The sequence below is a fragment of the Struthio camelus genome, chromosome 19 (assembly GCF_040807025.1).
Source record: "Struthio camelus isolate bStrCam1 chromosome 19, bStrCam1.hap1, whole genome shotgun sequence".
In the NCBI taxonomy this organism is placed as follows: Eukaryota; Metazoa; Chordata; class Aves; order Struthioniformes; family Struthionidae; genus Struthio; species Struthio camelus.
Genome location: NC_090960.1, coordinates 15,222,676 through 15,244,753, shown reverse-complemented (window position 1 = coordinate 15,244,753; position 22,078 = coordinate 15,222,676). Strand labels below are relative to the sequence as shown.

The following is a 22,078-nucleotide window of genomic DNA, read 5'->3' as shown; positions in this document are numbered from 1 at the left end:
ATGCTGTTAGCCTTCTTTGCTGCCAGGCACATGGCTGGCCCAGCTTCAATTTCCTGTCTACTATAACCCTCAGCTCTTTTCAGTAGAGCTGTTCCTCAGCCAGTCAGTCCCCAGCCTGTACTGTTGTAAGGATTTTTTCTTTCCAGGTGCAAGACTTTAAATCTCTGTTTCTTTTTTGAATTTCATAATGTTCCTGTTGGCCCATTCCTTCAGCCTGTTCATGTCCCTCTGGACGTCAGCCTTGCCCTCAAATATATTAACCTTTTGCTCCCAGTTTGATGTGACCTGCAAAGTTTATGAGCGTACTTATGTCCTTTAAGTCATTGATAAAGATGTTAAACAGGAGAGGTCCCAGAATGGTTATACTAGCTTAACCATTGTATCTGAACTGATTTATCAGAATAACAAACACAGGACTAAATAGGTGGGCATAATGCTAAAATAAGCAGTGTTAAGGGCTCTCACTATCCCCTTTACAAACAGAAAGACTGAAAGGACTACATGTGGGTAAGATATAGGCATATTATCCGGTAGGAGCTGACTAGGAGGCTTTGAGTTTTCTCTGTTATTGTAAATGGAAAGTGTCTGACCTTGCTGGTAATGAAGCAGAAGCAGAGATTAAACTGAGTAAGCAGAGAGACTTTCTGTTATTTTAAGGTGATATTTTCCTAGTGCTTTATTGCTATTGTAAGGTAAAAACAGTTGAACTAATTAGAAATTTACGTTTCTGTCCCATATTTATTTTCATGAAAGATTAGTATGAAAGATTGAAAACAGAAAATATCTTGTCTAGAAAATTTAAGAAAATAGTTTCAGAAATAGGGAGACAATCTTTGCGATTTTGATTGGGATAAAAGAGATACTTTGGAACAAAATATTTTGGTTTAGTGTGTTAAACCAACAGAACATTTCCATGATTGAGAGAGCGACCTGAGTCCAATTATTCATTCCATTTCAGTTTGTGTCTTTGAGTGCTGCAAGTGCTAGTTACATTTGTTTTGAATGAAGGACTTGGGGCTAAAACCTCTCTTCACTCATGCAATAAATTTAGATACAGAGTATTAAAAGTGATCCTTCATCAATTCTGTGTTTCTCTTCTTCAGATGAGAACAGCACACAGGAAGTGAGAGACACAGGAAATTGTTATGCACCATTCCATGTCCCCATTACCCTGTCCATGGGAGCCAGAGCAGGGTTCATCCTTGAACACAGGAAGGATGATGATGACTAATTCCTTGAAATGCCAGCAAACCTTGACTGCCCATAAAATCAAAGCCAGTCTTTCATTTTCTATAACTGAAACTACTGTAGCTTTTTAAAATATGAAAACTCAGAAGGACATACTGAATAAGTACAAGTATTCATAAAAAACTCCTTTCCACTCTTGCTCTTGGTGGTGCGACTCAGTAACCTGCAATAAACCTTAGAGAGCCCTCTCTGGATCTCTGCGCAGGATCTCCTTCCTGCTGTCAGGCTGAGATCCAGCTGTGTGTCTGTTCCTGGTCTCCTCAGCAATGTCATCTCTGGTTTTGCTTGTTGTGTACCCCTGCTTGGTGACACTATCACCAACGGTCACCATTTCTGTAGAGTGCTCTATCCAACTGCAAAAGAATCATCCAGAATGTGGTAAACAAGTATCTTCTTCTCTCCTGCCCAGTCCCTCCATCAAACCTTTTGCCTGGCACTATAAAATCCTCTTGCCACTAGGATCAATAATTGTACGGAAATTTATACAATGCTTATATCTGCAATGAAACGCATTGAATTGTTGTGTAAAGAAAATGTACCTTAGGGATAGGAAGGCTGGAGCAGCTGGATCGGTTGGAGAGGTTAGATACTAAACTCCAACAACTTCTATTGAGAACACATTAACTAAGATATCCACTATCAGCTAATAAGTTTTTATTGCTATGGAAAAAAATACAAGTGATACATGTCTTAGTTCCAAGCCCATGTACTAAAGGAAGATGCACTTAATGAACCAGTATTAAAAAATAATCACCAAAACCCAGTATTTTTTCCCCTTAGCTAATTCTCTGCACTGGTAAAACTATACTTGGTGAAACTTTGAAAAGTGTTAGTCTGAGCTTTAAGTAATGAAATCAAAGTTAACCTTTTCAACCTTAGCAGCTAAATTTGGCTGACTTTTGTACATGGCATATCTTCATTATGATGTGGGATTTCATTGTTCATGAATGTGTTCCTTTGCGCGCAGAGTAATCCATAGTGTGCATATATGGTTACAAGCTGATTCTATGAATTTCTGGTAGTTCTCTTTGAATTGTCTTCCTGTTCTGGCATTCAGCACGGTTATGCTGTCTGCTTCAATGACTCCAACAGTAGTATGAAATATTTGCTTCTCTTTATGTTGATCTCAAATCTTTTTGATCAATATGTGGTAGTGATCCCACAGCCTTTAAGAGAGGATTTCAGCTTGTATGTTTTTCACATGTTCTTCCTGTGTAAGCAAGGGACTGTATTAAAATCTACTGGCAGCATCTTCCGTCTTTAGTAACCCTTTCCCTCTTCCAGGACAGATAATGGCATTTTAGGACATATTCAATACAAGGAAAGGAGAGGAGTGCTACAAAGATAAAACCTCAATATTTGTCCCATAGTCACATCAGTGGTTATCCAGAATGCAACGCTGATTGAATTGCTTAAGCTTTCAGCTAGAGCATTGTAGAAGAATCTGTAAACCATTCTCAAGAGAGAGATTGGAAATGATAACAGCTTTGTATGAAACAACCGTGTTAGAACATCAGCTCCTGCATTCACTCCAGATAAACTTTTGCGATTGATCTAAAGGAAAGCTTTATTTGGAAATGTAGCTAAATACTGAATCATAAACTGCTACTGTTCAGGAGAGGATGCTACCTGGCTAGTAATCTTGTCCACATCCTCAGACTTAGTTTTTCATCAGTAACAACAGGAATTCTGTAAGACGAGGGAGTGGAAAAGTGCCCTCCATTTTCTTTAGGCCTTAGCCGGTGCTACATAGCAGCTAAGGAGATCCTCAGGGTGCCCTTCTGAACATGCAGCAATCCCATAATCATTAATAAAGTGGAATTCCCATGATAGGAGGATTAAGCAAGTGCAATAAAAGATCACACTTTGAAGTCTGCCTGCAAACCTAGGCAGAATTAAGTGCTGATGTTTAGGGACTTGTTCTTTCCTTGACGGTCTCTTACTTTAAAAAGTGGAATGGGATTCATTAAGGGATACACATGTGATTTTGGTGTCAGTCCTGCAGTATCAGTCTCCCTAAGAGTGACCTCAGACTTGTAATGTGAAACAGCTGTTTACTAACACTCTTGCTCCTTCTTTTCCTCACGTATTTTTATTGAAAGAGTCAAAAGCTGACATAGCTGGGCTAAATAGACCTGACTTGTTACTGTTACTGTACCTGTAGCTCATGGACTGTTCTTGCAGTGACTGGTCCCACCTTATTTTAGCACAACAGATTCTTTATTATCCTACGAAGCAACAACTGTTCCACACAAAGTTTCACAAATTTTTTCACTCATTTCCTGTGAAAAAAATCAGAATCCTATGTCTTATCAGGTAGACAGAAAAAGCAACATCTTTAACGTATCAAGGTGGAAAATATTTTTTAAATGAGCAAAAAAATTGCTGTTTCTCAGAGGGAACAGAAGGGCAGACAGAATGAGGACAATTTAGCCTTTTCTCTATTCTTTCATCTAACCTGAACTTAAATTCTATTATGCATTCATTGAGGCAGACTGGAGATTGTCAAGAGTCCCATAAATAGCCAAGACATGAAACACATAACTTCCATTTTTAACTGGTGGAACTTGGAGCTGGTGCAGGCAGCTTCCCAGTGCTCTTAGGAAATGCTGTAACACTGTGAAATGCTCTAATTTAGGAACTGGTCTCATCTCCTTAAGTATTTCTTTAAAGTAAGATTCACCACTGTATTCCATTTAATTAGTGTAACAGAAGCATTTGGAACTGCAAGATACTGTCGTATTGTGGTACTTTCTGTGTTACATACCTTTACTCCTGGGATTCACTGGAAAAAGTATAATTTATTGTCCCTCCTTCTTGTATTTCTTTCACAAGATTTACTGCCAAACACTGTCTTATAGCCTTAATCTCTCCTGTCACATCATTTTTGCTCATGCCTGTATCTCTGCCTTCTGCATTAACTACAAAGCTGATACAATGTGTTGAGAGGAATGTAGAATGGGATGGTAAATATAAGCAGGTGCTTCACCAGGCAGACATGAATATAGCTTTGTAAAGTGTTTTTCTAGTATATTTGATAATGCAGTCCTGGAGGATGCCAGTTTCTGTTCCAGTTAAAGGCAGACGGCAGAGAGCCTCAGCAGCATTTTCTCTCAGTTTTCTTTCTTTAGTCTTCTCTATTACAGCATTCAGTAGCAGCTACTGGTGTGAAGGGGCGAGAAAAGTTGCCAAACCTTTCTGTGCAGGACAAAGCAAAGGGCAACACTGCATCCGCTTTAATAACCCTGATGTTAACAACAGCAATGCTGTGCAATATATCTGGGAGACAGGAGATGACAAGTTCATTGACCGAAAGTTTCATGCTGGGATCTGGTATTCCTGCGAGGAAATTATAAATGGGGAAGGTGAGTTATTTATTTTAGAAAGCAATCATTTCTTCCTGTTTGTTTGGCATCATTTCCTTTTTTGTTGCAACATTGTGTATGTATTTTAAAGGGAAAAGTATTTTTCAGGAATTTCCTCTTCTATGGAAAGGAAGCAGTCAGAGGGTACTTTCTAATCAATTCTTAAAAAATTCCTATTAAATTCTGTTAAGAATTTTAGAGTGACATATTGTAGCATAGATAAAGATTTTTTAAAAATTCTTCTAGTTATAGCAGCAAGTATAAATGAGTTTAACAGGAAAGTGTTTTATTTTTCTGATGTTTTCCAGTTCTTGTTTTCTTACTTGGTTCAGTCAGTAGCTGGGAGAGAAAAAAAAAAAAAAAAAAAGCATTTTCAAAGCAGAGCAGAATTAATTCCAGGAGCTTTGTTCAGAGAATTTGCCTGGGAGTCAAGAGGATAAATAGGATTGAAAAATCAGAGCTTACAGCAAAAAAGCAGAATCAATCTTAGAAGAAATCTGTGTGAGCAGCACCCTTGCTGCTGTAGAGAGAGCAGGTCTTCCTTCATAAGCAGGATGATGAACAAGCCGCCAGCCTTTCAAAGGAATTGCTGTTTTCCCCATTCTGGCTTTCACAGCCACAACTTTTTGGAAAAGAATTCCTAGCCTTTCTCTAGGTCTCCCACAAATGTTTGACTCTGGCTATCTTGAAAAAGTCAGAATGGATTCTCTAACTGAGCTACAGGAGTAGGTCCAGGTCCCAGGGACTCTGTATGTACATACATACATACATCAGAAATGGTTTCTCCTGGTCTTCTCATTGGTCCCTTTCCTTGGCAGATACAATTTACAATGATCTGAAATGAAATGTTTTAGAGGGATCCTCCTTCAGATTCTGGTATAATGAGGATGAAATAAATTGCTTCAAGGTATCCTGCTAGTGAATGATTTTTTTGGGTTAGTGGATAGAAGTGATACATTTGCAGATTTACAGTTTTTTTTTAAACATATCATATCACATTCTCAGATGTCTTACAGAAGACTCTAGTATACCAACAATTATCTATGTAAATCAAGCTTGTTATCTCATCCTAAAACAATGTCAAGATTATTTAGCCAAACTTATGATCCATAACACCATGCTGATTTCAGACTTGTTACTGCTCTGATGACCTAAGGATGCACGGAAGACATGACTTGTGACAGGTATTTTCTGAAAATCAGACCCATTAATACATTTAGAAAAAATGGTTAAGCCTTCGAAAACACAAAGTCTTTGTGCTTCCATTCTTTTGTTCTTTAATGACTTTATCTGATGCCATCCTGTTCACTGTTCTTCTGTTGCTGCAAGCAACTAAATGGCCATAACTACTTAAATCACTTCCTTACTCCTTTCAATGTATCACTGTTTCCTCATGTAATCTCTGGACTCAATACTGCTGTGCAATAATTGAATCTGAATGTCCAAGGGGTCAGAGGGCTCTGGATGCATTGATGCTGTAGCCAAACACTGAGACTGTCATTGAGAATAGCACCCTAAATGTCATGATTTTTATGTACTTCCTGCCTAAAATTTTAAATTGACTTACTTATTTGACCATTAAGATATGTGTAGCTTACTCTAAGTAATCTTTGTATTTGCTCTGCTGCTATAAAATCAAGTTTGTGCTCTATGCTATGTTTGGATTGTCTTCATTTTCATAATCTACTTCTGCAGGTAACGCACACACTACAAAATAATCTGGAATTTTATTTTTAAATTAATTATTATGTCTTTCTTAGGTGAGAAATGTAGAAGTTTCATCAGCCTGACTGCACCTGCTGATCGAGGTAAATATTCAGATTTTGTTTATACAAATAAAACTTTCCATATTGAATTTACCAACATAAATATTCTATATTTTGATCTGAATACTTGCTTTAATCCCATAAAAGCTTTTGTCCTTTATTTCAATTTTTTAAATTCAAAGCAAAGTCTACATCAGTTAAAATATGAATACATGACATTCAAAAACTCTGTGATCCCTATTTGAATAGAAATATTTTTTTTTAATTGTGATTTGTTAGTTTTTGTCCCTCTTTCCCTATGCCTCCAAATACATGTAGTCAGGAATTTTGTGGCTGGTGCTGTGTTGTCTGGAGAGTGCAGAGGGACAGACTCCATGTAACCAAGGGCAGCCAGTATGCTGAGGGGACCTGGGGGAAACATGTCCTGGACCAAACCAGTCTTAATGACAGTGTCAGTCCACTTCCCTGCCTGTATGGAGGCATCTTCGTTCACCAAGGATGTGCAGCACAAAGATCTCTCCTGAAAGTATAGCATTACAGTCTCTCTTTCAAAGAATAGTTCATGTTCCTGTGAAACATGCCCATAGATGCTGTTAAAGACCCCTTCAATATCAATCATATCACTCATATGGTTAGATCAATACTTTAGACTTGGCTAATCCAGAAACAATTCTGCCTTCTTCCATAGGGAGTTTGCCTTGCGTATCCAGCTCTCGTTACCAAATCATTGAGTATCCAAAGGCTAGTGCTCTCTCCTCCTATTGCAGCCGTATCACTGTGCACAAATAATTCAAGTTTTTTATAGTATGAGAAGAAAAATGTAAGTTAAGTGTGATTCTCAGTCATACAGACATAGCCCTCAGAAAGGAGGGGTGAATTCTGGGCCCTACCCTGAGAACTCCTCACAGATCAAACTTCTGTTAACCGTAATGCTGAAATAATCTCTGTGAACAGGAGGTCAGCAAATGCCGGAGGTGACTGCAGTCACCTAAGACAGCACCTACATACCTTGCAATCACACTGTGAAGCTACTCCTGGGTGGTGAAATCCTGCATGGAAATACAGGCTTCTGCCCTGTACAGCAAATGGGAGGGTTTGTGTTCGGTCAATGCATATACAAAAATCTAGATACATCAGGCTCACTGCTCATAAATATATCAACCCTGACAACTTACACAGGGATCACTCACAGATCACCAGTGCATATGCAGAGATGGATCATTTATCAAAAATAATTATGTGCAAGCTGTCTTGGTCAGGGCAGCTGATACTGTTGTGGCTGGGCTCCTGGACAAAATCAAAATTTTTTACTGAGACAAAGATTTGCTGAAGAAATAGACCTTGCCTCAGTCCAGGCATAGCCTAACCCAAGAATTTAATGTCTAAATGTTTTTTGAATCAAAGTTGTCACACAGACACCATCAAAGCCTGCAGTAGGGGTTATTTAGCCTCAAGAACATTTTGTTTACTCTCATATGTAGTGTTTAGCAATCAACTACATGCCTTATTATTGTTGCTATATTTCAGTTATGATTGTTAGTATATAACTTCATATGAAATCAATATCTGAATCTACAAGGAAGTCTTTTTCTCAGAACACATTAATTTGTTTTTAAAAAAGATTTGGGAGGGTTGTTGGCAGGTCTTGGTTAGTGTCTGGAGAGAAGACGCCTGCCTCTGGGATGTTACCACGCTAATAGTAATACAGAGGGGTGATAACCTTTCAGGGAAAAATTCACATCTTGAATAAGATATAATCAACAGATTTCCAGGGAGAGTAGGAGCGAGATGAATCTCAGTGAAACCCGAAGAATGTTGTGGCACATGATGGTTTGGATGGCCAAAACTCAAGAGGCTGGTAGGAAACTAAGCCCAAAGGGAGGATTTTACTTAACAGCTGGGCCCTCAGCCATGTCACTGTGTATGTGGCCTTACAGTTTGTCAGCTAACAGAGTCTTCTTTTGGTAGATTTCTCTATGAGCCCAACAACTGTGATGTCAAAAAACGGATAATTGGATGTTAATTCTTTTTTAAAAGTAATTTGCGTTTAACTACTGAATATAACAAAGGTACATCCCTATCTTGCACTGAATGCTCCTCAAAGATATGGAAGGAAGGTGCAAATGATTTCCATTAAATGTGCACATCAGTAGAGGAGTTGATACTTTAGGGTTTCCATGAAGCTTGAGGTCTCCTAAAAAAGTTATAATAGTGTCCCCATAGCCTTTGACCTTTTATTCAAAGATGTAAAGAATAAAAATGAAGAAGGAAGAAAAGGTGAAAATACTAAACAACTGCTTATATCAATGCTGTTAATTTGATTTTCCAGGGGTTTTATGGCTGTCTATTGTAGCAGAGCTACTGTACATCATTTTGCTTCTGGCTGGAGCCATTCTTATGTCAATAGAAGTATGTTACTATACTACTGCCATTGATGGGCTAAAGATCAACGCCTTTTCTGCAGTTGTCACCGTACTAGCAGGTATCGTTTAGGATTGCAATTTATATACCTCCAGAATGTGCAACATTGATAGACTCTCAGCTGAAGATTAATAACAGTGCCCAGGTTTAAGAACTATTACAATGCCTACTGAGACATAGGTAACAGTGCAGGATGCAATTAATTTTTCTCGAATATATTCAAGTCAACTAATTATTTCTTAATGTGATTTTTTGTATTTTATATTTATAGTTTTTATTACTTTTACTTTACTATTCTAATTTTATTATTTTTAATTTGATTGTCAGATTAGTTGTCAAAGATGAAGTAATATATTCTTCCTATAGCTTGTTTTTTTTTTTATTTTTGACATGCTGAGTATAAAATTAGAGGGAGGTAGAAATAAAATAGTATTTATAAAATGGAATAAAATCCAATTAAATAATTTCTAGTGGAGAATCATCTTAAACAATATGTTTCATTTTCTGCATATTTATTCTTAATCCAATACTATACAACATAGGAGCCTAGGAAAATTCAGTTTGGAAGGGACTTCAGGAGATCCCTAGTCCAGCCTCACTGTGAAATCACACCAGGTTGCTCAAGCCTTTACCCATTTGGGTCTTAAAAAGCTGCAAGAATGGAGCCAGCACAACCTCTCTGGGCATGTGTTCCACAGGTTGTCTGTCTATCCTCATGGTGAAAAGTTAATATATCAGTCCCTTAACAATCTGGTCTGAATTCAGTGCTGACCCTGCTTTGAGCAGGAGGTTGGACAAGACACCTCCTGAGGTACTTTCCAGCCTGAAGTATTCTATAATTCTACATGTATTATACAACTGGTACTGAGGAAAGCTGGAGCAAAAACAATAATTTCTGGTAACATGCACAATGTTTCATAAAGGTATTAATTTTAAAGTAAGAAGCAATATGACTTCCTGTATAACACATACCACTGGCTTTCAAGCTGTCACTCCTGTATAGAATCCAAAGTTAATTTATATTTGGTGAAAGCATATGTTTTAGAAAGCTATCTGATTGTAGTCAAACACACCGGCAGATGGCAAAACCAACATTTCTTTTTGTGAAATAATCTCAGCGTTTCTTTTCTCTGGAAAAATTCTGGCCTTTCATTCTAATTTTAATGTTTCTAGATTTAGTGTTCATGAATTTGTGATTGTTGTACCTTCCTCTGCAAATTAAAGATTTTTTAATTCATCATTTCTTCTTAAACATAATCATGTATTTATCTTATTACCATTTGTGTTATTGTTGACTAAATAGATCAAGTTTCTTAAAAGTCCTAGTATGATCATGAGGAAGAGATTATTTTACTCCTTTCTGCAGAAGCCTTTGCACAGTTGAAGGCAGCTGCCATGTCTTTCCTTATCTTCTCTTCTCTGAAAGAAATGATTGAGAAACATTTCATATGACTTCACATATATTTGCCAAACCTCTGATCAATCTTCTTACTTTTGTCTTTGTCTAGCCCAGTTTTTATGCAGTAAAAGTACCCAGTAATGGGTCTTCAAGGACCACAGTTTACATTCCAGATGGTCATTTCTAAGATGCTTTAGTTTTACTTAATTTTATGGAATTGTTAAATCTCTGTCCTAAGTTTGGCTCAGCTCTACCTAAACCTTTCCTGACAGATGTCTCTCTAAACTCATCTTAAAAAAAAGCAATCCCCCCCCAACATCAATAAAACAAAACAACACTCCTCCCTTAGTACTAAAGATTCTGTAACCTTCCTAGGAATGTAATCTAATTCTTACTTTTCAAAAGATTTATTCAACCTAAATGTAATCAAATTTAATCTAGACCTCTGCTATTGTAATTGTATCCCCCCTTTTTTAGGATTCCCATCTGAAAAAGAAACCACATGATCCCTTTCTCTTTGCAGGTACCTTTTACACATTTGAAGATTGCTATCTCAGTTCCCTATAGTTTAGAGAACTGTCTCCAAACTTTGTTGCTGATGTATTCTGAGAACTTGGACTATCTCCTTTCTGTTGAGAGACTTTCCTGAAAGCTATCCAGCTGGTTAAAAACCTTTATTATCACCAGTTCTACTTACTGTTCAGAAAAGCCCTGTCCCCCTTACCTTTCTTGACAAGCGGTTTATCAGTAGGTGCCATGGACAATTTTTTTTAATTTTTCCTCTTACTATTGCTCAAAGATTTTCATCGTTTCTGTGCCCTTTCTGCACACTGGACCTCAGCTATAGACTCACCCAAGCAGTCTCCTTTGTTAACACGGCTAAATGAGCCTACCTTTCCAGTGAAACATTTGTATTTCAATAAACCTTTTGTTCCACCATTGTGTCTATTTCCAGAGAAAGAATAATGAGCTTTATTCAAATCTTTAGCTAGTCTTGCCCATTATTAGCAACTTTCTCCTTTCCAAATAATAGCAAATATTCACCATTATTAATATTCCTTTTGATTCTGGCATGTACAGTATTAAGGAGGCTCATATTGCAAGCTTTCACTGGACTTGTTCGTTCAGTTAGTCCCTGTTTTAAATTAAAATTAAATTAATTAAATTAATTTAAATTAAAAATATTAAAGAGTATCTATCTTAGATATAAAACGTACATATAAATCTGTTTTAGATCTAGTCACCTTATCAAAGAAAGGCTTTAAAGTTTCCTTCATCCTAATGTGTAATGATGATACAATTTCTTACATCAATAAGCTCTTGATTCTAGAAGGCAAATGCAAATCAAAATTCAACTTCTGGAAAGGTTAGCTGCATAATTCTAACTCTATTGAAAACATACTTTTTTTGAAAAAACAGTTATCGTAATTAATGATTGAAAAAAACATATTAAAGTGAGTGTTTGATTTTTCAGTTCCCTGAATCTTTTGCTCAGCCTGAATGAAAACCCAAAATATGTGCTTTAACTTATGCAGACCATATTGACTTGCCATAAGAATCACAGTGTCAATTTTTCTGACCATATTTATGTAGAACATGGTTATAATAGCTCACACGCAGCTTTAAATGCTACAAAAATTATAATTCTATTTTATGAGCTTATTTTCTTAAATACCAAGCGTGTGTTCTGCTAATTAATTTCATCGCTATGGAATATTCACTATTGGTGCCACTCTCCTGTAACCCATATACATCTGTGGCTTTTCATGAAAATGAATATTGACAGACACCTATATATGACTATTCTTGCTACTTGTATCAACATTTCAGTTAAATTTTCACCATCTCCCAGGCCGCAAACTGTCCTGATGCCACTCCTGAAGTGCTGAGTCAGCCTGACTTGCAATTTTATCTTTGTACAAGAGTAAAAGGATCGAGACCTCCAGGTCTACCACAGCAGTTATGTGCACACCCCAGTTTTACCCAGCAGGGTACAGGCAAGGACTGCCAGGGTGGAGGAATCAGGACTAGTATTTGTGTAACTCAAAAATGACTATGACACATCACCTCTCTGGGGACAGGAGGACAGCTGGCTTCAGTCCTCCAATCCCCACAGCAACAGCCTTCTATTTCCTCTGAATGATTTTTCTAGACTCACTGCACACCCCATGACTGGGCTCAAAGAACCCCATGTGCTTCCAGGTAGCACTCATGTATAATACAATTTTCTTTCTTTCTTTCTTCACATCTATTTATTTTTTGGCAGAAATGTTTATTATCTGACTAAATCTTTACTCACAGGCAGACGAACATGCTCAGGACAACTCTCTCTGTAGAGTTTAAGGAATGTGCTATCAAAGTGCCAGTTAATGACCAAATAATGTCTTTCACAAAATGAAGCAGCTTGTCTCTATGCTACATAAAAGGAATGTCCTAATTACTGGTTGATTGTGTTTCAGGGTATACCAGCATTTCAGAGAAGACAATTTCCCAGTGTTTACTGAAGCCAGGTTATTGTATAGGTGATAATGGAAAAACAGCAGATAGCCCTTACTTCTGCAGAACATGTCCCAGACTGAAAGCTACTGTGTGCTAGCAATTGCTTTTGTTTTGTGAGAGCTTATGAAGCAGACCTGCTTTGGGAACACCCAGTGAACTGGGTCTTGTAAGTGAGTTTGCTGGTGGACCACCTACTCTGAGAATGAATATGTTTTAGACATTGAGATACTTGATGTTGCCAGGATTTTTATGGATTTGTACATGTAACTGGGAACAAAAAAAGTAAATGTTCACCAGGACATTCACTGCTGGAAAATAAAATGTTAAGGGAAAATAGATACCTTTACCATTAGGCAACAGCTAAATATGAATTTGGAAGGTTAAATTGTTAAATAAAGCCACTGGTTAAATAAATGGCTAAGCAAATGGTAAAATAAATAAGCCACTTCCAAAGTCTAGTCTTTCAGTGCCTTTTAATAGCAATTAGGTGCTTATTCACTTTTTTAGATCATCTAAGATAACACCGACAAATCTGACCTCATTTAAGGCATTCGGAAAGGACAGATAACTAATGTTTATGCCTTTGAAAAACCTTCCCGCTGTCTTCTATATTTCAAGCTTCTGCTGGCTTGTATGGGATACTGTGTCCTGTGCAATGAATTTAAGGGAGACCTTGAGTTTTTTTGATCTCTGCTCAGAGATGAATTACCAAGGAGTATGTTTTCAGAAGGATGGAGCCAATCAGCTAGTTGCCTTTCAGTATCTATGGACTGCATGTCCCATTGTTCCCTTAGATTCCTCTAGTAGGTCCCATTTATAGTAAGTGCCAAGGAGCTGCAGTAGTGACCGTACTGGCAAAATCCATGACATGTAAATACACTTATAACATCCAGTATTTTTCAGTGATTTCTAGAGTTTAGATTCTTCATAAAATATTCTCCAGGAGCTCAAGGGAGAATTGCAATAAGATGACGAAGAGGAATGCTCTCAATTTATATTTTCTAATATGCTTATGAAATTATACTTTTTAGGTCTTCTGGGCATGGTTGCTCACATGATGTACACAACTGTATTTCAAATGACTGTCAACCTTGGTCCTGAAGACTGGAGACCTCACACATGGGACTATGGCTGGTCCTATCGGTACCTATTGATTTACATTTGGTTCTTCCATTACATTCCAGTCACTTCACCCTGTAGTCAGGGAATATGTGCCTAATTGATAAGGAATGGGTCTATCTTGTTTCACTCCTGGGGATACAATTTAGCTGTATTTTTACCAAATTCAGCAGTCTTAGATTATTGTATGGAGTGTAACAGCTGGAGCTCAGAGCAACTATGAACACAGTTCTGACCATATAAGCTTGTGAGTTTTCTGTTTACCATCCACTGAAAAGTGAAGAGAGTTCCCACTGCTCTGCATGGGGCAGAGATTCTTTCCCCCACATATCAGCCTGCCAGCTTTTATTAGACCCAGGGCTGACAGCTTTGTCTCCAAGGAAGGCTGCCTAGCATAAGTTGGTTATAATTCTTCCAGGTTCAGCCATTTAGGCTAAATATTTCCTTACTGGATATACGCTTCAGGATGCTGTCTGGGGGGAAATTTCAAACAAAATCGTTCAAATTTTTGAGGATAAGGTTATGTTTCTTTCCATGAATCTAAGCTTCCTGAATAGTAACAGTTCATTTAGAAGCTATTGTTACGTATGTATAAATGGAGGCCTGGTCAGTACTGCTTGGTTGCAGATCACCTAGATCATGACAAGTGGTTGAGTCTATCCTGTTTGTCCAGAACATGAGGTGGCCCAGCTGCCATATGTCCTCTGCTTGTTCAAGGAGGAAAGAGTGACATGGCATTCCCTCCTATCTGGAAGAACGGCTCTGAGAAGAAGCCTAATATCAAATACCCAAACAGTATCTTGGACAATGTCTAGCAGCTACTTGGATACTCTCAGTGGGAATCTTGGGCGCTCTGCAGGATTCTCCAATAGTGTCTTTTTCTCTCCTTTCAAACTTTGATAGTTTTTGCTTCTTTGACTCCTTCTTTCATGTTTTTGTTTTCTCAATAATCATTTGATTTCCCTAGTTTTGGGCTCTGATCCCTTTTCTGGGAGGGCTCTGATGAATCGACTTAAGCCTGTTTTCACTATAACATCAGTAATAAGAATAGCCAGTAGGAAAAGGGAAAATATTCCTTCTTCTTTCCACCCTCCTGTGTGAGTGAGAACAGAAAACTGGCGATTGGTACTGACGAGCCTGTTCTCCCTTTTCCATTCCACTGGGAAGGGAAGAAAATTACCAGTATCACTGCCACTATTACTTCTACTGACACAGATTCATTGCTGTTACTGTCACCACCATCATCATGCACACCACTGATGCCATTGCTGTTGTAACTACAGCCAACTTTCTCTTCATGGGCATCTGGACTAATGATCTTTGCCATGTGCCACACATTCAGGGTCTGAAGACTACATGGCTGCCCTCTAACTCTGTGCAGCCTGAGCAACTGAATGCTTCAAAGAAACATTCCTATGATCACTGGTCTTTTCAAGTTACCAACATCTGCATACAGAAAGACTTTAGAGTAGGAGGGGCTGTGTGAAGGGCCTTGGTTTCTTTCCTCTTATCTCCTTCTGTCTGTATCACTGTCTCTTTTCTGATAACCTAGATTTGCACCCCTCACCTCCCTCCTGTTGCATGAACCCTCATTTCCAGCCTCCCACAACTGCTTTCCCATTGATTGCATGGGAAAAAACAGAGAAGGTGAAGGATGCTGATGCTATTGCTGCCTTATAAGAGGACAGAAGACAGATGCCAGAAGAGGGAGGATTCATGATTATAACTGACACTCCCTTTCTAATCACTCCAGCAGCCACCGGGGCCAACAATGTCACCAAACTGATGACAGAACATGGGCAGGTAGAGGCATCAAGAAAGATTTTCCTACTTCATCTTTGGGACTTATCACCACCTCCCTAGCAAAAGAAAAAAAAGGATTGAATCCATGGAAACAGTTTTTTCATCCCAGCCATCAGCTCCAGTGGAGCAGCCATGCCTGTAAGAACTACTGAGCCTTTGCGATGGATCTTCCATGCATCATAGTTCACCCATCTCCTCACATCCAGCTGCTGTAGCCAGGGTTTTTCTCCCACCTTGACCAGGGGGCAATATAATCTTTCCTCTTCCTATGTAGTGCTGGGCTTGCTAGTAATGAGTAGGCTTACTCTGTGGCATCCTTGAATGTCTCCTCAATAAGTCTCTCCATATTTCTTTTTTATCTTCTTCAGCAGCTTGTCAGGAAGTTGAAATATGTTTCCATTATTGGTGAATGTCTCACTCTCCTTGCCTTTCTCAGATTGAGGCATCCTCACATCAAAAGATAGCGTTTTGTCTCTAAAGATCATAATTTCCTTTTTCCCTGTACTGAATTCTCATAACACATCTTATGATGTTACATGTTATGATGTGTGCCCAGCCCACAAGAGCTGGGCCTGTTCAGCCTGGAGAAGAGAAGACTGAGAGGCGATCTCATCAACGTGTACAAGGATGTGAAGGGGGGGTGTCAAGAGGATGAGGCCAGCCTCTTCTCCGTGGTGCCCAGCGACAGGACAAGAGGCAATGGGCACAAACTGAACCACAGGAAGTTCCATCTGAACCTGAGAAAAAACTTCTTCACTGTGAGGGTGACAGAGCATTGGAACAGGTTGCCCAGAGAGGTAGTGGAGTCTCCTTCCCTGGAGACAGTCAAAACCCGCCTGGACGCGATTCTATGCAATATGCTCTAGAGGTCCCTGCTTGAGCAGGGAGGTTGGACTAGATGATCTCCAGAGGTCCCTTCCAACCTAAACGATTCTGTGATTCTGTGATCTTCTGTGTGATACTCAGTGCAATAAAGGGAAAACGCACAATCCAGCTGAGCTTCCATCTGCATTTCTCTTATTTAGAGGAATGACCTGTTACTTTTGTTTACTTCCTTGTCCAGTTGACCTGTTTGACTTCCCCTTCTGCAGTTTGCCTCTGGAAACAGTTCTCACTGACCTTAATCCATCTTGAAGCTGAATTTCTACTATAGCCAAACTGCCCTTTACTCTCTGCCTCTCTCAGTGACAAGACTTTGCTTACGTCTTTCTTTGGTTCTCATGAGTTAGACATCATTTCCAAATTGCTTCTTGGAAGGCAGAAGATTTAGCAAAAATCTTAAAGAATCCCACTGATATTCTTTTTGTATTGTCAAAAGAAACCATTTATTTCTGTCCGTTGTTTTGTATCTCTTAATACGTAATTGATTTACAAGAGCATCTCCTAATAGGAACTTAATTTCTTTCAGTCTTTGATAAGAGGACTTCTCAAAAGCTTGTTTGAAATCCGTTTGTTTTCCTTATCTCACTAAGCCCTCACTGAGGGCTTTAACAGATTGATTAGGAATAACATCCTTCATCAAAAACTGTGCTCCATGATATCAATGCTTCAGTTATTCAGCCAATACACGTGCTACATAGTCAGGATTGCTGCAGGTCTGCCTCCTTTATCTCATCTTGGAGGCTAAAACCTGCTGTCGTGGCTGCCACCTTCAATTCTTCTCTACCATGTTTGGCTTAAACAATAGGTTACATACCACCATTAATAGGTCTGCTGTTCCATCCCTGAGTTCCTTTGGCATGACAAGGTAAATCCACCTGCTTCTGATGATTTGCACTTATTCATGTTATCTCTTTGTTTTAAGAGCTCTTCTGCTGTTCCTCACATTTGGGACAGTTAGTCAGGGTGTAGTCTGACTGACTACCGTAACAAAGATAGCTTAAGCTGCTCCCTCTTGTTCTTACTCCTAGCAGCCTGTGTGTGTTTACGTGCCATTCTTGACTATCCCCGGATTCCGTCAACACATTCAGTTATGTGACTACCCTGAAAGTCAGTCCTGGCTAAAAGCATCCCCCCACGCCCTGCCAAAAAAAGGGAAGGGAAGGGAGGGGAAGGGAAGGGAGAGGAAGAGAAGGGGAGCGAAGCCAAGTGAAGCCAAGTGAAGTGAAGGAAAGGGGTTATTTTAGACCTAAATCAGTTCATTGAACTGCAGGGAGGATGTGAGAATGAAAAGCTCTGAGTGAGAGGAGAGTTAAGCAGAAGTTTCTTAAACTGGTTTCTCCAACAAAAGCAGTTTCATTAGATTGTCCTGACCTTGACATGTTAAGAAAAGCTCTGGTGAGAAATTTCTTTCACAGTGAACTCTAATTCATTTCACTGTGGCCTTATTTTTACATCCTACTTTTACACCTCTGTCACGCATTGGCCAGTCAGTAGTCTACCAAACGTCCTGTACCTTTAGCAAACTGTCTCTCAACTTCATTTTTTATTTCTGTCTTGATATGGTTTTATATTAACATCTCAGAGTTTATATCCTTTTTTCAGCATATATTTCAGATATAGTTATATCCTTTTTTCAGACCTGTATTTTCTCAAGAATGCCTTTCAGTGGTCTGAGCATGCTTTAGTCAGCTATTTAATCATGCCTTCTCTTTTCTTTTTAGTTCTTTTGAATAATGGTACAAATTTTCCTCAATGGCACTTGAAATTTTTTAAATGTTTTTAAAAGCACCTTATAATTTTTTAAGCATCATCATTTTTATAAAGTTCCTTGTTCTGAAATTAATCTCTAAGTAGAGTGAGTAGAAGAAATGGGGGTGGGGAAAGGGTTTCACTCAAACAAAGATATTAAATGTGAATATAACAATCAGTATATAGATGTCAAGTACATAAGTCAGGTACTTGGATGATCATTAAGCAAGAATATTTGTCCTTCCCCCACCATGTTGCCCTTTCCATAATATACATCAATATAAACACTGGTGTGTAATATTTTCAAAAATAAAATTGAAGGATGTGGATGTGAATCTGTTTTGCTAATTTCTAATAAACTTTTTTGTTTATAGCCTCGCATGGGGTTCCTTCGCTTGCTGTATGGCTGCAGCTGTCACCACTATTAACAAATACACAAAAACTATTTTGGAATTCAAGCACAAAAGAAAAAAGCTGGAAAGGAGTTTAAAGATTAAATACAAGTTTCCTGATCCTGCAGCTCCAGAGAAAGCTTGCAATGTGTATGTAAACTCTTTTCACAAAACTACAGAGGACTCTGCACACCCAATAAAAGGCTTGCATCACCTGGCCAGTATTTCAGTTCTGTAAATTTGAACGCATCTCAAGGCATCCTGTGAATCATAATGCTAGATCACAATGAAACATTATTAATTAATAAAAATATATCTTTGTGTAGCATTATTTATTTTTCTTAATAAAGGAATGATATTTTCATGGATGTTTCAGGGAAATCTTAGTATTGAAAAGGCTGATACAGGTACCTCAATTCAGCAAAAGACAGTGACACAGATTCTGCACTGCCCTGATTTTTGAGTATTCTCTAGTGCTAATATAGATAACATAAGTTTGTTAGGATTTCAGAGCTTTATGGATTTTCACTCCTAATTCCCTATCAAAAAATTTCCAAAAAACCCCCAAAACAAAGCAAGCACAAAAAGACATAAATAACAGAATAACAAAGAAGGTAGCCCACAGGTGGTATGTGGCTTGAATAAATTGCTTGTTATTAAAAGTACAACCTCTCCAGGAAAATCAGTATATTACATGGTATATCGATGAGTTTAACCATAAGTATAGTAATAGGATTTGCTGTGACAGAAAGGTAAAGGGAAGGTGAGTCTTTTAATATTAAAGAGAAGCTTGACAATGGCTAGAAAGGCCCCCCCAGGTCTCACCTGACCTGGCTCTTCTCATGTTGCAGTACCTTGGCTGTCTGTGGCAGTTGAGCACAGCCAGCCCACAGGAGGCTTTTGAAGACCACCTTGCCTCATCAGAAGCTCATTGTCAGCTGACCGCCTTGTTTGTGCTTGCTGAATAATCCCATACTTTTTAGTATGGGATTATTTCTGTTTGTGTTGTGGGACAGAGAAACTGCTTCCCCAAATCCCTCCTTTCCCCTCACCCTGGTCAATGTTGTGCTGAAAGCTGTAGGCAGGCTTTCCTTACAGTCCCACTTCTAGCACCTTGATTTCACTGAAAAACTGATCTTGTTTTGTGAGTTCTTTTTTCCCTTGGATGAATGCAGGCTACAAAGAACTGGTTGCCCAGTTGGAACAGGTTGCCCAGAGAGATAGTGGAGTCTCCTTCCCTGGAGACAGTCAAAACCCGTCTGGATGTGATCCTGGGCAATATGCTCTAGAGGTCCCTGCTTGAGCAGGGAGGTTGGACTAGATGATCTCCAGAGGTCCCTTCCAACCTAAACGATTCTGTGATTCTGTGATAGCACACAACTCAGCTATGAAACTCTCTAGATATCATCATGACAATAGTACCAGAAAGAATCACAAATTTATTTGCCATTGTTATAGAAAAGGAATAATCTAAAATCACATTAAGGTTGGAAAAGTGGAAATGATTATGATACTGATGCATCAGGAATACTCAGCTGCTTAACTCCTGGGATCAAGATAGAGCTTTCCCCATGGAACTAAGCCAGGTACACCTACTCTGTTGAATACCAGATTTTTTGTCATTGTTCTATAGCTTCTGCTCCTAATGAGTTCTCCCCAGGAAACTTGCTTGTGAACACTGAGTCACAGAGCGGGCTGTCATGATTCTGAGGCCTGACACAGTATACCCACAAGCTCTAGGCCTTAGGAAAAAATCACTAGATTTTTATTTCAGCCAATACAATCATAACATGAAATTAGTATAAACTGGATGTCAGCAGGATCAAAATCCAATCAGTTTATGGCCAGAGCTAAGACTGGGAAAATAATAGAGTAGCAAAGTGAGACAATAAGATGAGGCAACAAAGCTACAATGTGTAAGCTAATCTCTGGGAAGGGAGCTGGTGGGTACAGGGAAGCCTTCCAAGGGACGGTAGGCACCTGTGCTTACCTCCATCTGCTTCGTAACTGGCCCCTGGGAGTATGGTGACCCTGAACCTGGCAGTTTGCAGACAGAGTGTGAGCAGGGGCCCCAGATTGTGCTTGGGCTGTTGCTCACTCCTGGTTCTTGCAGTTTGTGCAGCAGTTTTGGGCTTTTCTAGTTCTGGCAAATTCAGGGCTCCTTGGATCCAGGCTGCTTCGGCAAAAGGCTGACTCCTAATTAGGGACTGTCAAGCACTCATTAAACTAGTTCAATGGAGAGAAATATGACTGCCAGGCTCTGAGTGTAGGGCCCAAAGCATAGGCCCTAGAGCAGCAGCTGAGGCAGAAGCAGCAGTTTGTGCAGAAGCATGCATGGAAGGGGATCAGAAACTCTACTGAAGGGAGTGTATGAGTGCTCAGCAGCAGTGGTGACACACCAGTGGGCATGGTCCTCAGCACTGACTAGACCAATTATCCCTGGGGCACCAGAGGCCTTGACCTGGAATAAGCTCCTGAGGGAGGATGCAGCTCCCCAGGCCCGAGGTGGCAGGGAATGCCTGGGGTCTCTCACTGAAGCTGTGGCAGGTGAAGGCGGTGTCTTTGCTTGCAGGCGGTGTGCTCCATTTGAGGAGTTGAGTCTCCAAGTTAAGGAGCTGTAGGAGGAGGTGAACATACTGCATAGCATAAGGGACAATAGGAAAAAGATTGACAGGATCTTCACAGAGATACTGCAAAGATGAGAGCCTGGACCACTATCTGTATAGAAAGAAGGGTAGCCAGAGACTGTGCTTGCTGAACTGGCAACTGGGGACTCCCATAACAGTGAAGGATGGCCACTTGTGACTTCTGGTAAGAGGAGGAAAATTCCTTCTCTGTCTGCAGCTGCAGAAAAATTTCAGTCCCCAGTAGGAGGCAAGGGAAGCTCTGTCTTTGAAGCCATCAGAGCCAGTTGAACCTGAATCATGCAGGAGCACCAAAGGGGCATCATTAGTGAAAGTAGTTGGAGACTCCCTCCTTTGGAGATTGTGACCTCACTTGCTGTCTAAGGACGTTTGCTACTTGATGGGGGCTTGGATCATGGGTGTTGTAGAGAAACGGCTGAAACTTTTTCAGTCCTCAGACTTTGATCCCCTGCTGCTCATCCATGTGGGCATCAATGATACTACCAGGGGGAGACCTTTAGCATGTCAAGAGTGACCACATGACTCTGGAAGTAAAGGTGAAGGACATGGGGGCCCAGGTGCTGCTCTCCTTGATCCTCTTGGTGCAGGGGAAAGGCTTGAGAGGAGTTGGTGGATCCTTTGAGTCAAAGCAGTTGCACAGAGCCGGTGCTAGTGACATATGATTGACTTTGACAACCATGGGACCTCTCTGAGCATCAGGGACTGCTGGGGAAAGAAAAGACCCAGCTGGCAAAGTGAGACAAAAGCATCTTTGTGATTAGGCTGGACAACATGTTGAGGGGAGCTTAAA

At 39.5% G+C, this 22,078-nt stretch overlaps 1 protein-coding gene across 1 annotated transcript; it reads left to right on the top strand.

The window, feature by feature from the left end:
• Positions 1–4,297: 4,297 nt before the first annotated feature.
• On the top strand, positions 4,298–18,881 carry GSG1L2 (GSG1 like 2). The gene is made up of 5 exons (XM_009681660.2): positions 4,298–4,613; positions 6,374–6,421; positions 8,709–8,861; positions 13,730–13,841; positions 18,626–18,881. The coding sequence occupies exons 1-5, from the start codon at positions 4,304–4,306 to the stop codon at positions 18,879–18,881; spliced, it is 879 nt and encodes a 292-aa protein (XP_009679955.1). The 5' UTR covers positions 4,298–4,303.
• Positions 18,882–22,078: the final 3,197 nt, after the last annotated feature.

Bases quoted from the DNA above. Each gene is read 5' to 3' on its own strand.
- GSG1L2 (XM_009681660.2), top strand. From the start codon at position 4,304: ATGCCAGTTTCTGTTCCAGTTAAAGGCAGACGGCAGAGAGCCTCAGCA. The intron at 6,422-8,708 runs GTAAATATTCAG...TTGATTTTCCAG, and splicing joins GACTGCACCTGCTGATCGAG to GGGTTTTATGGCTGTCTATT. The intron at 8,862-13,729 runs GTATCGTTTAGG...TATACTTTTTAG, and splicing joins AGTTGTCACCGTACTAGCAG to GTCTTCTGGGCATGGTTGCT.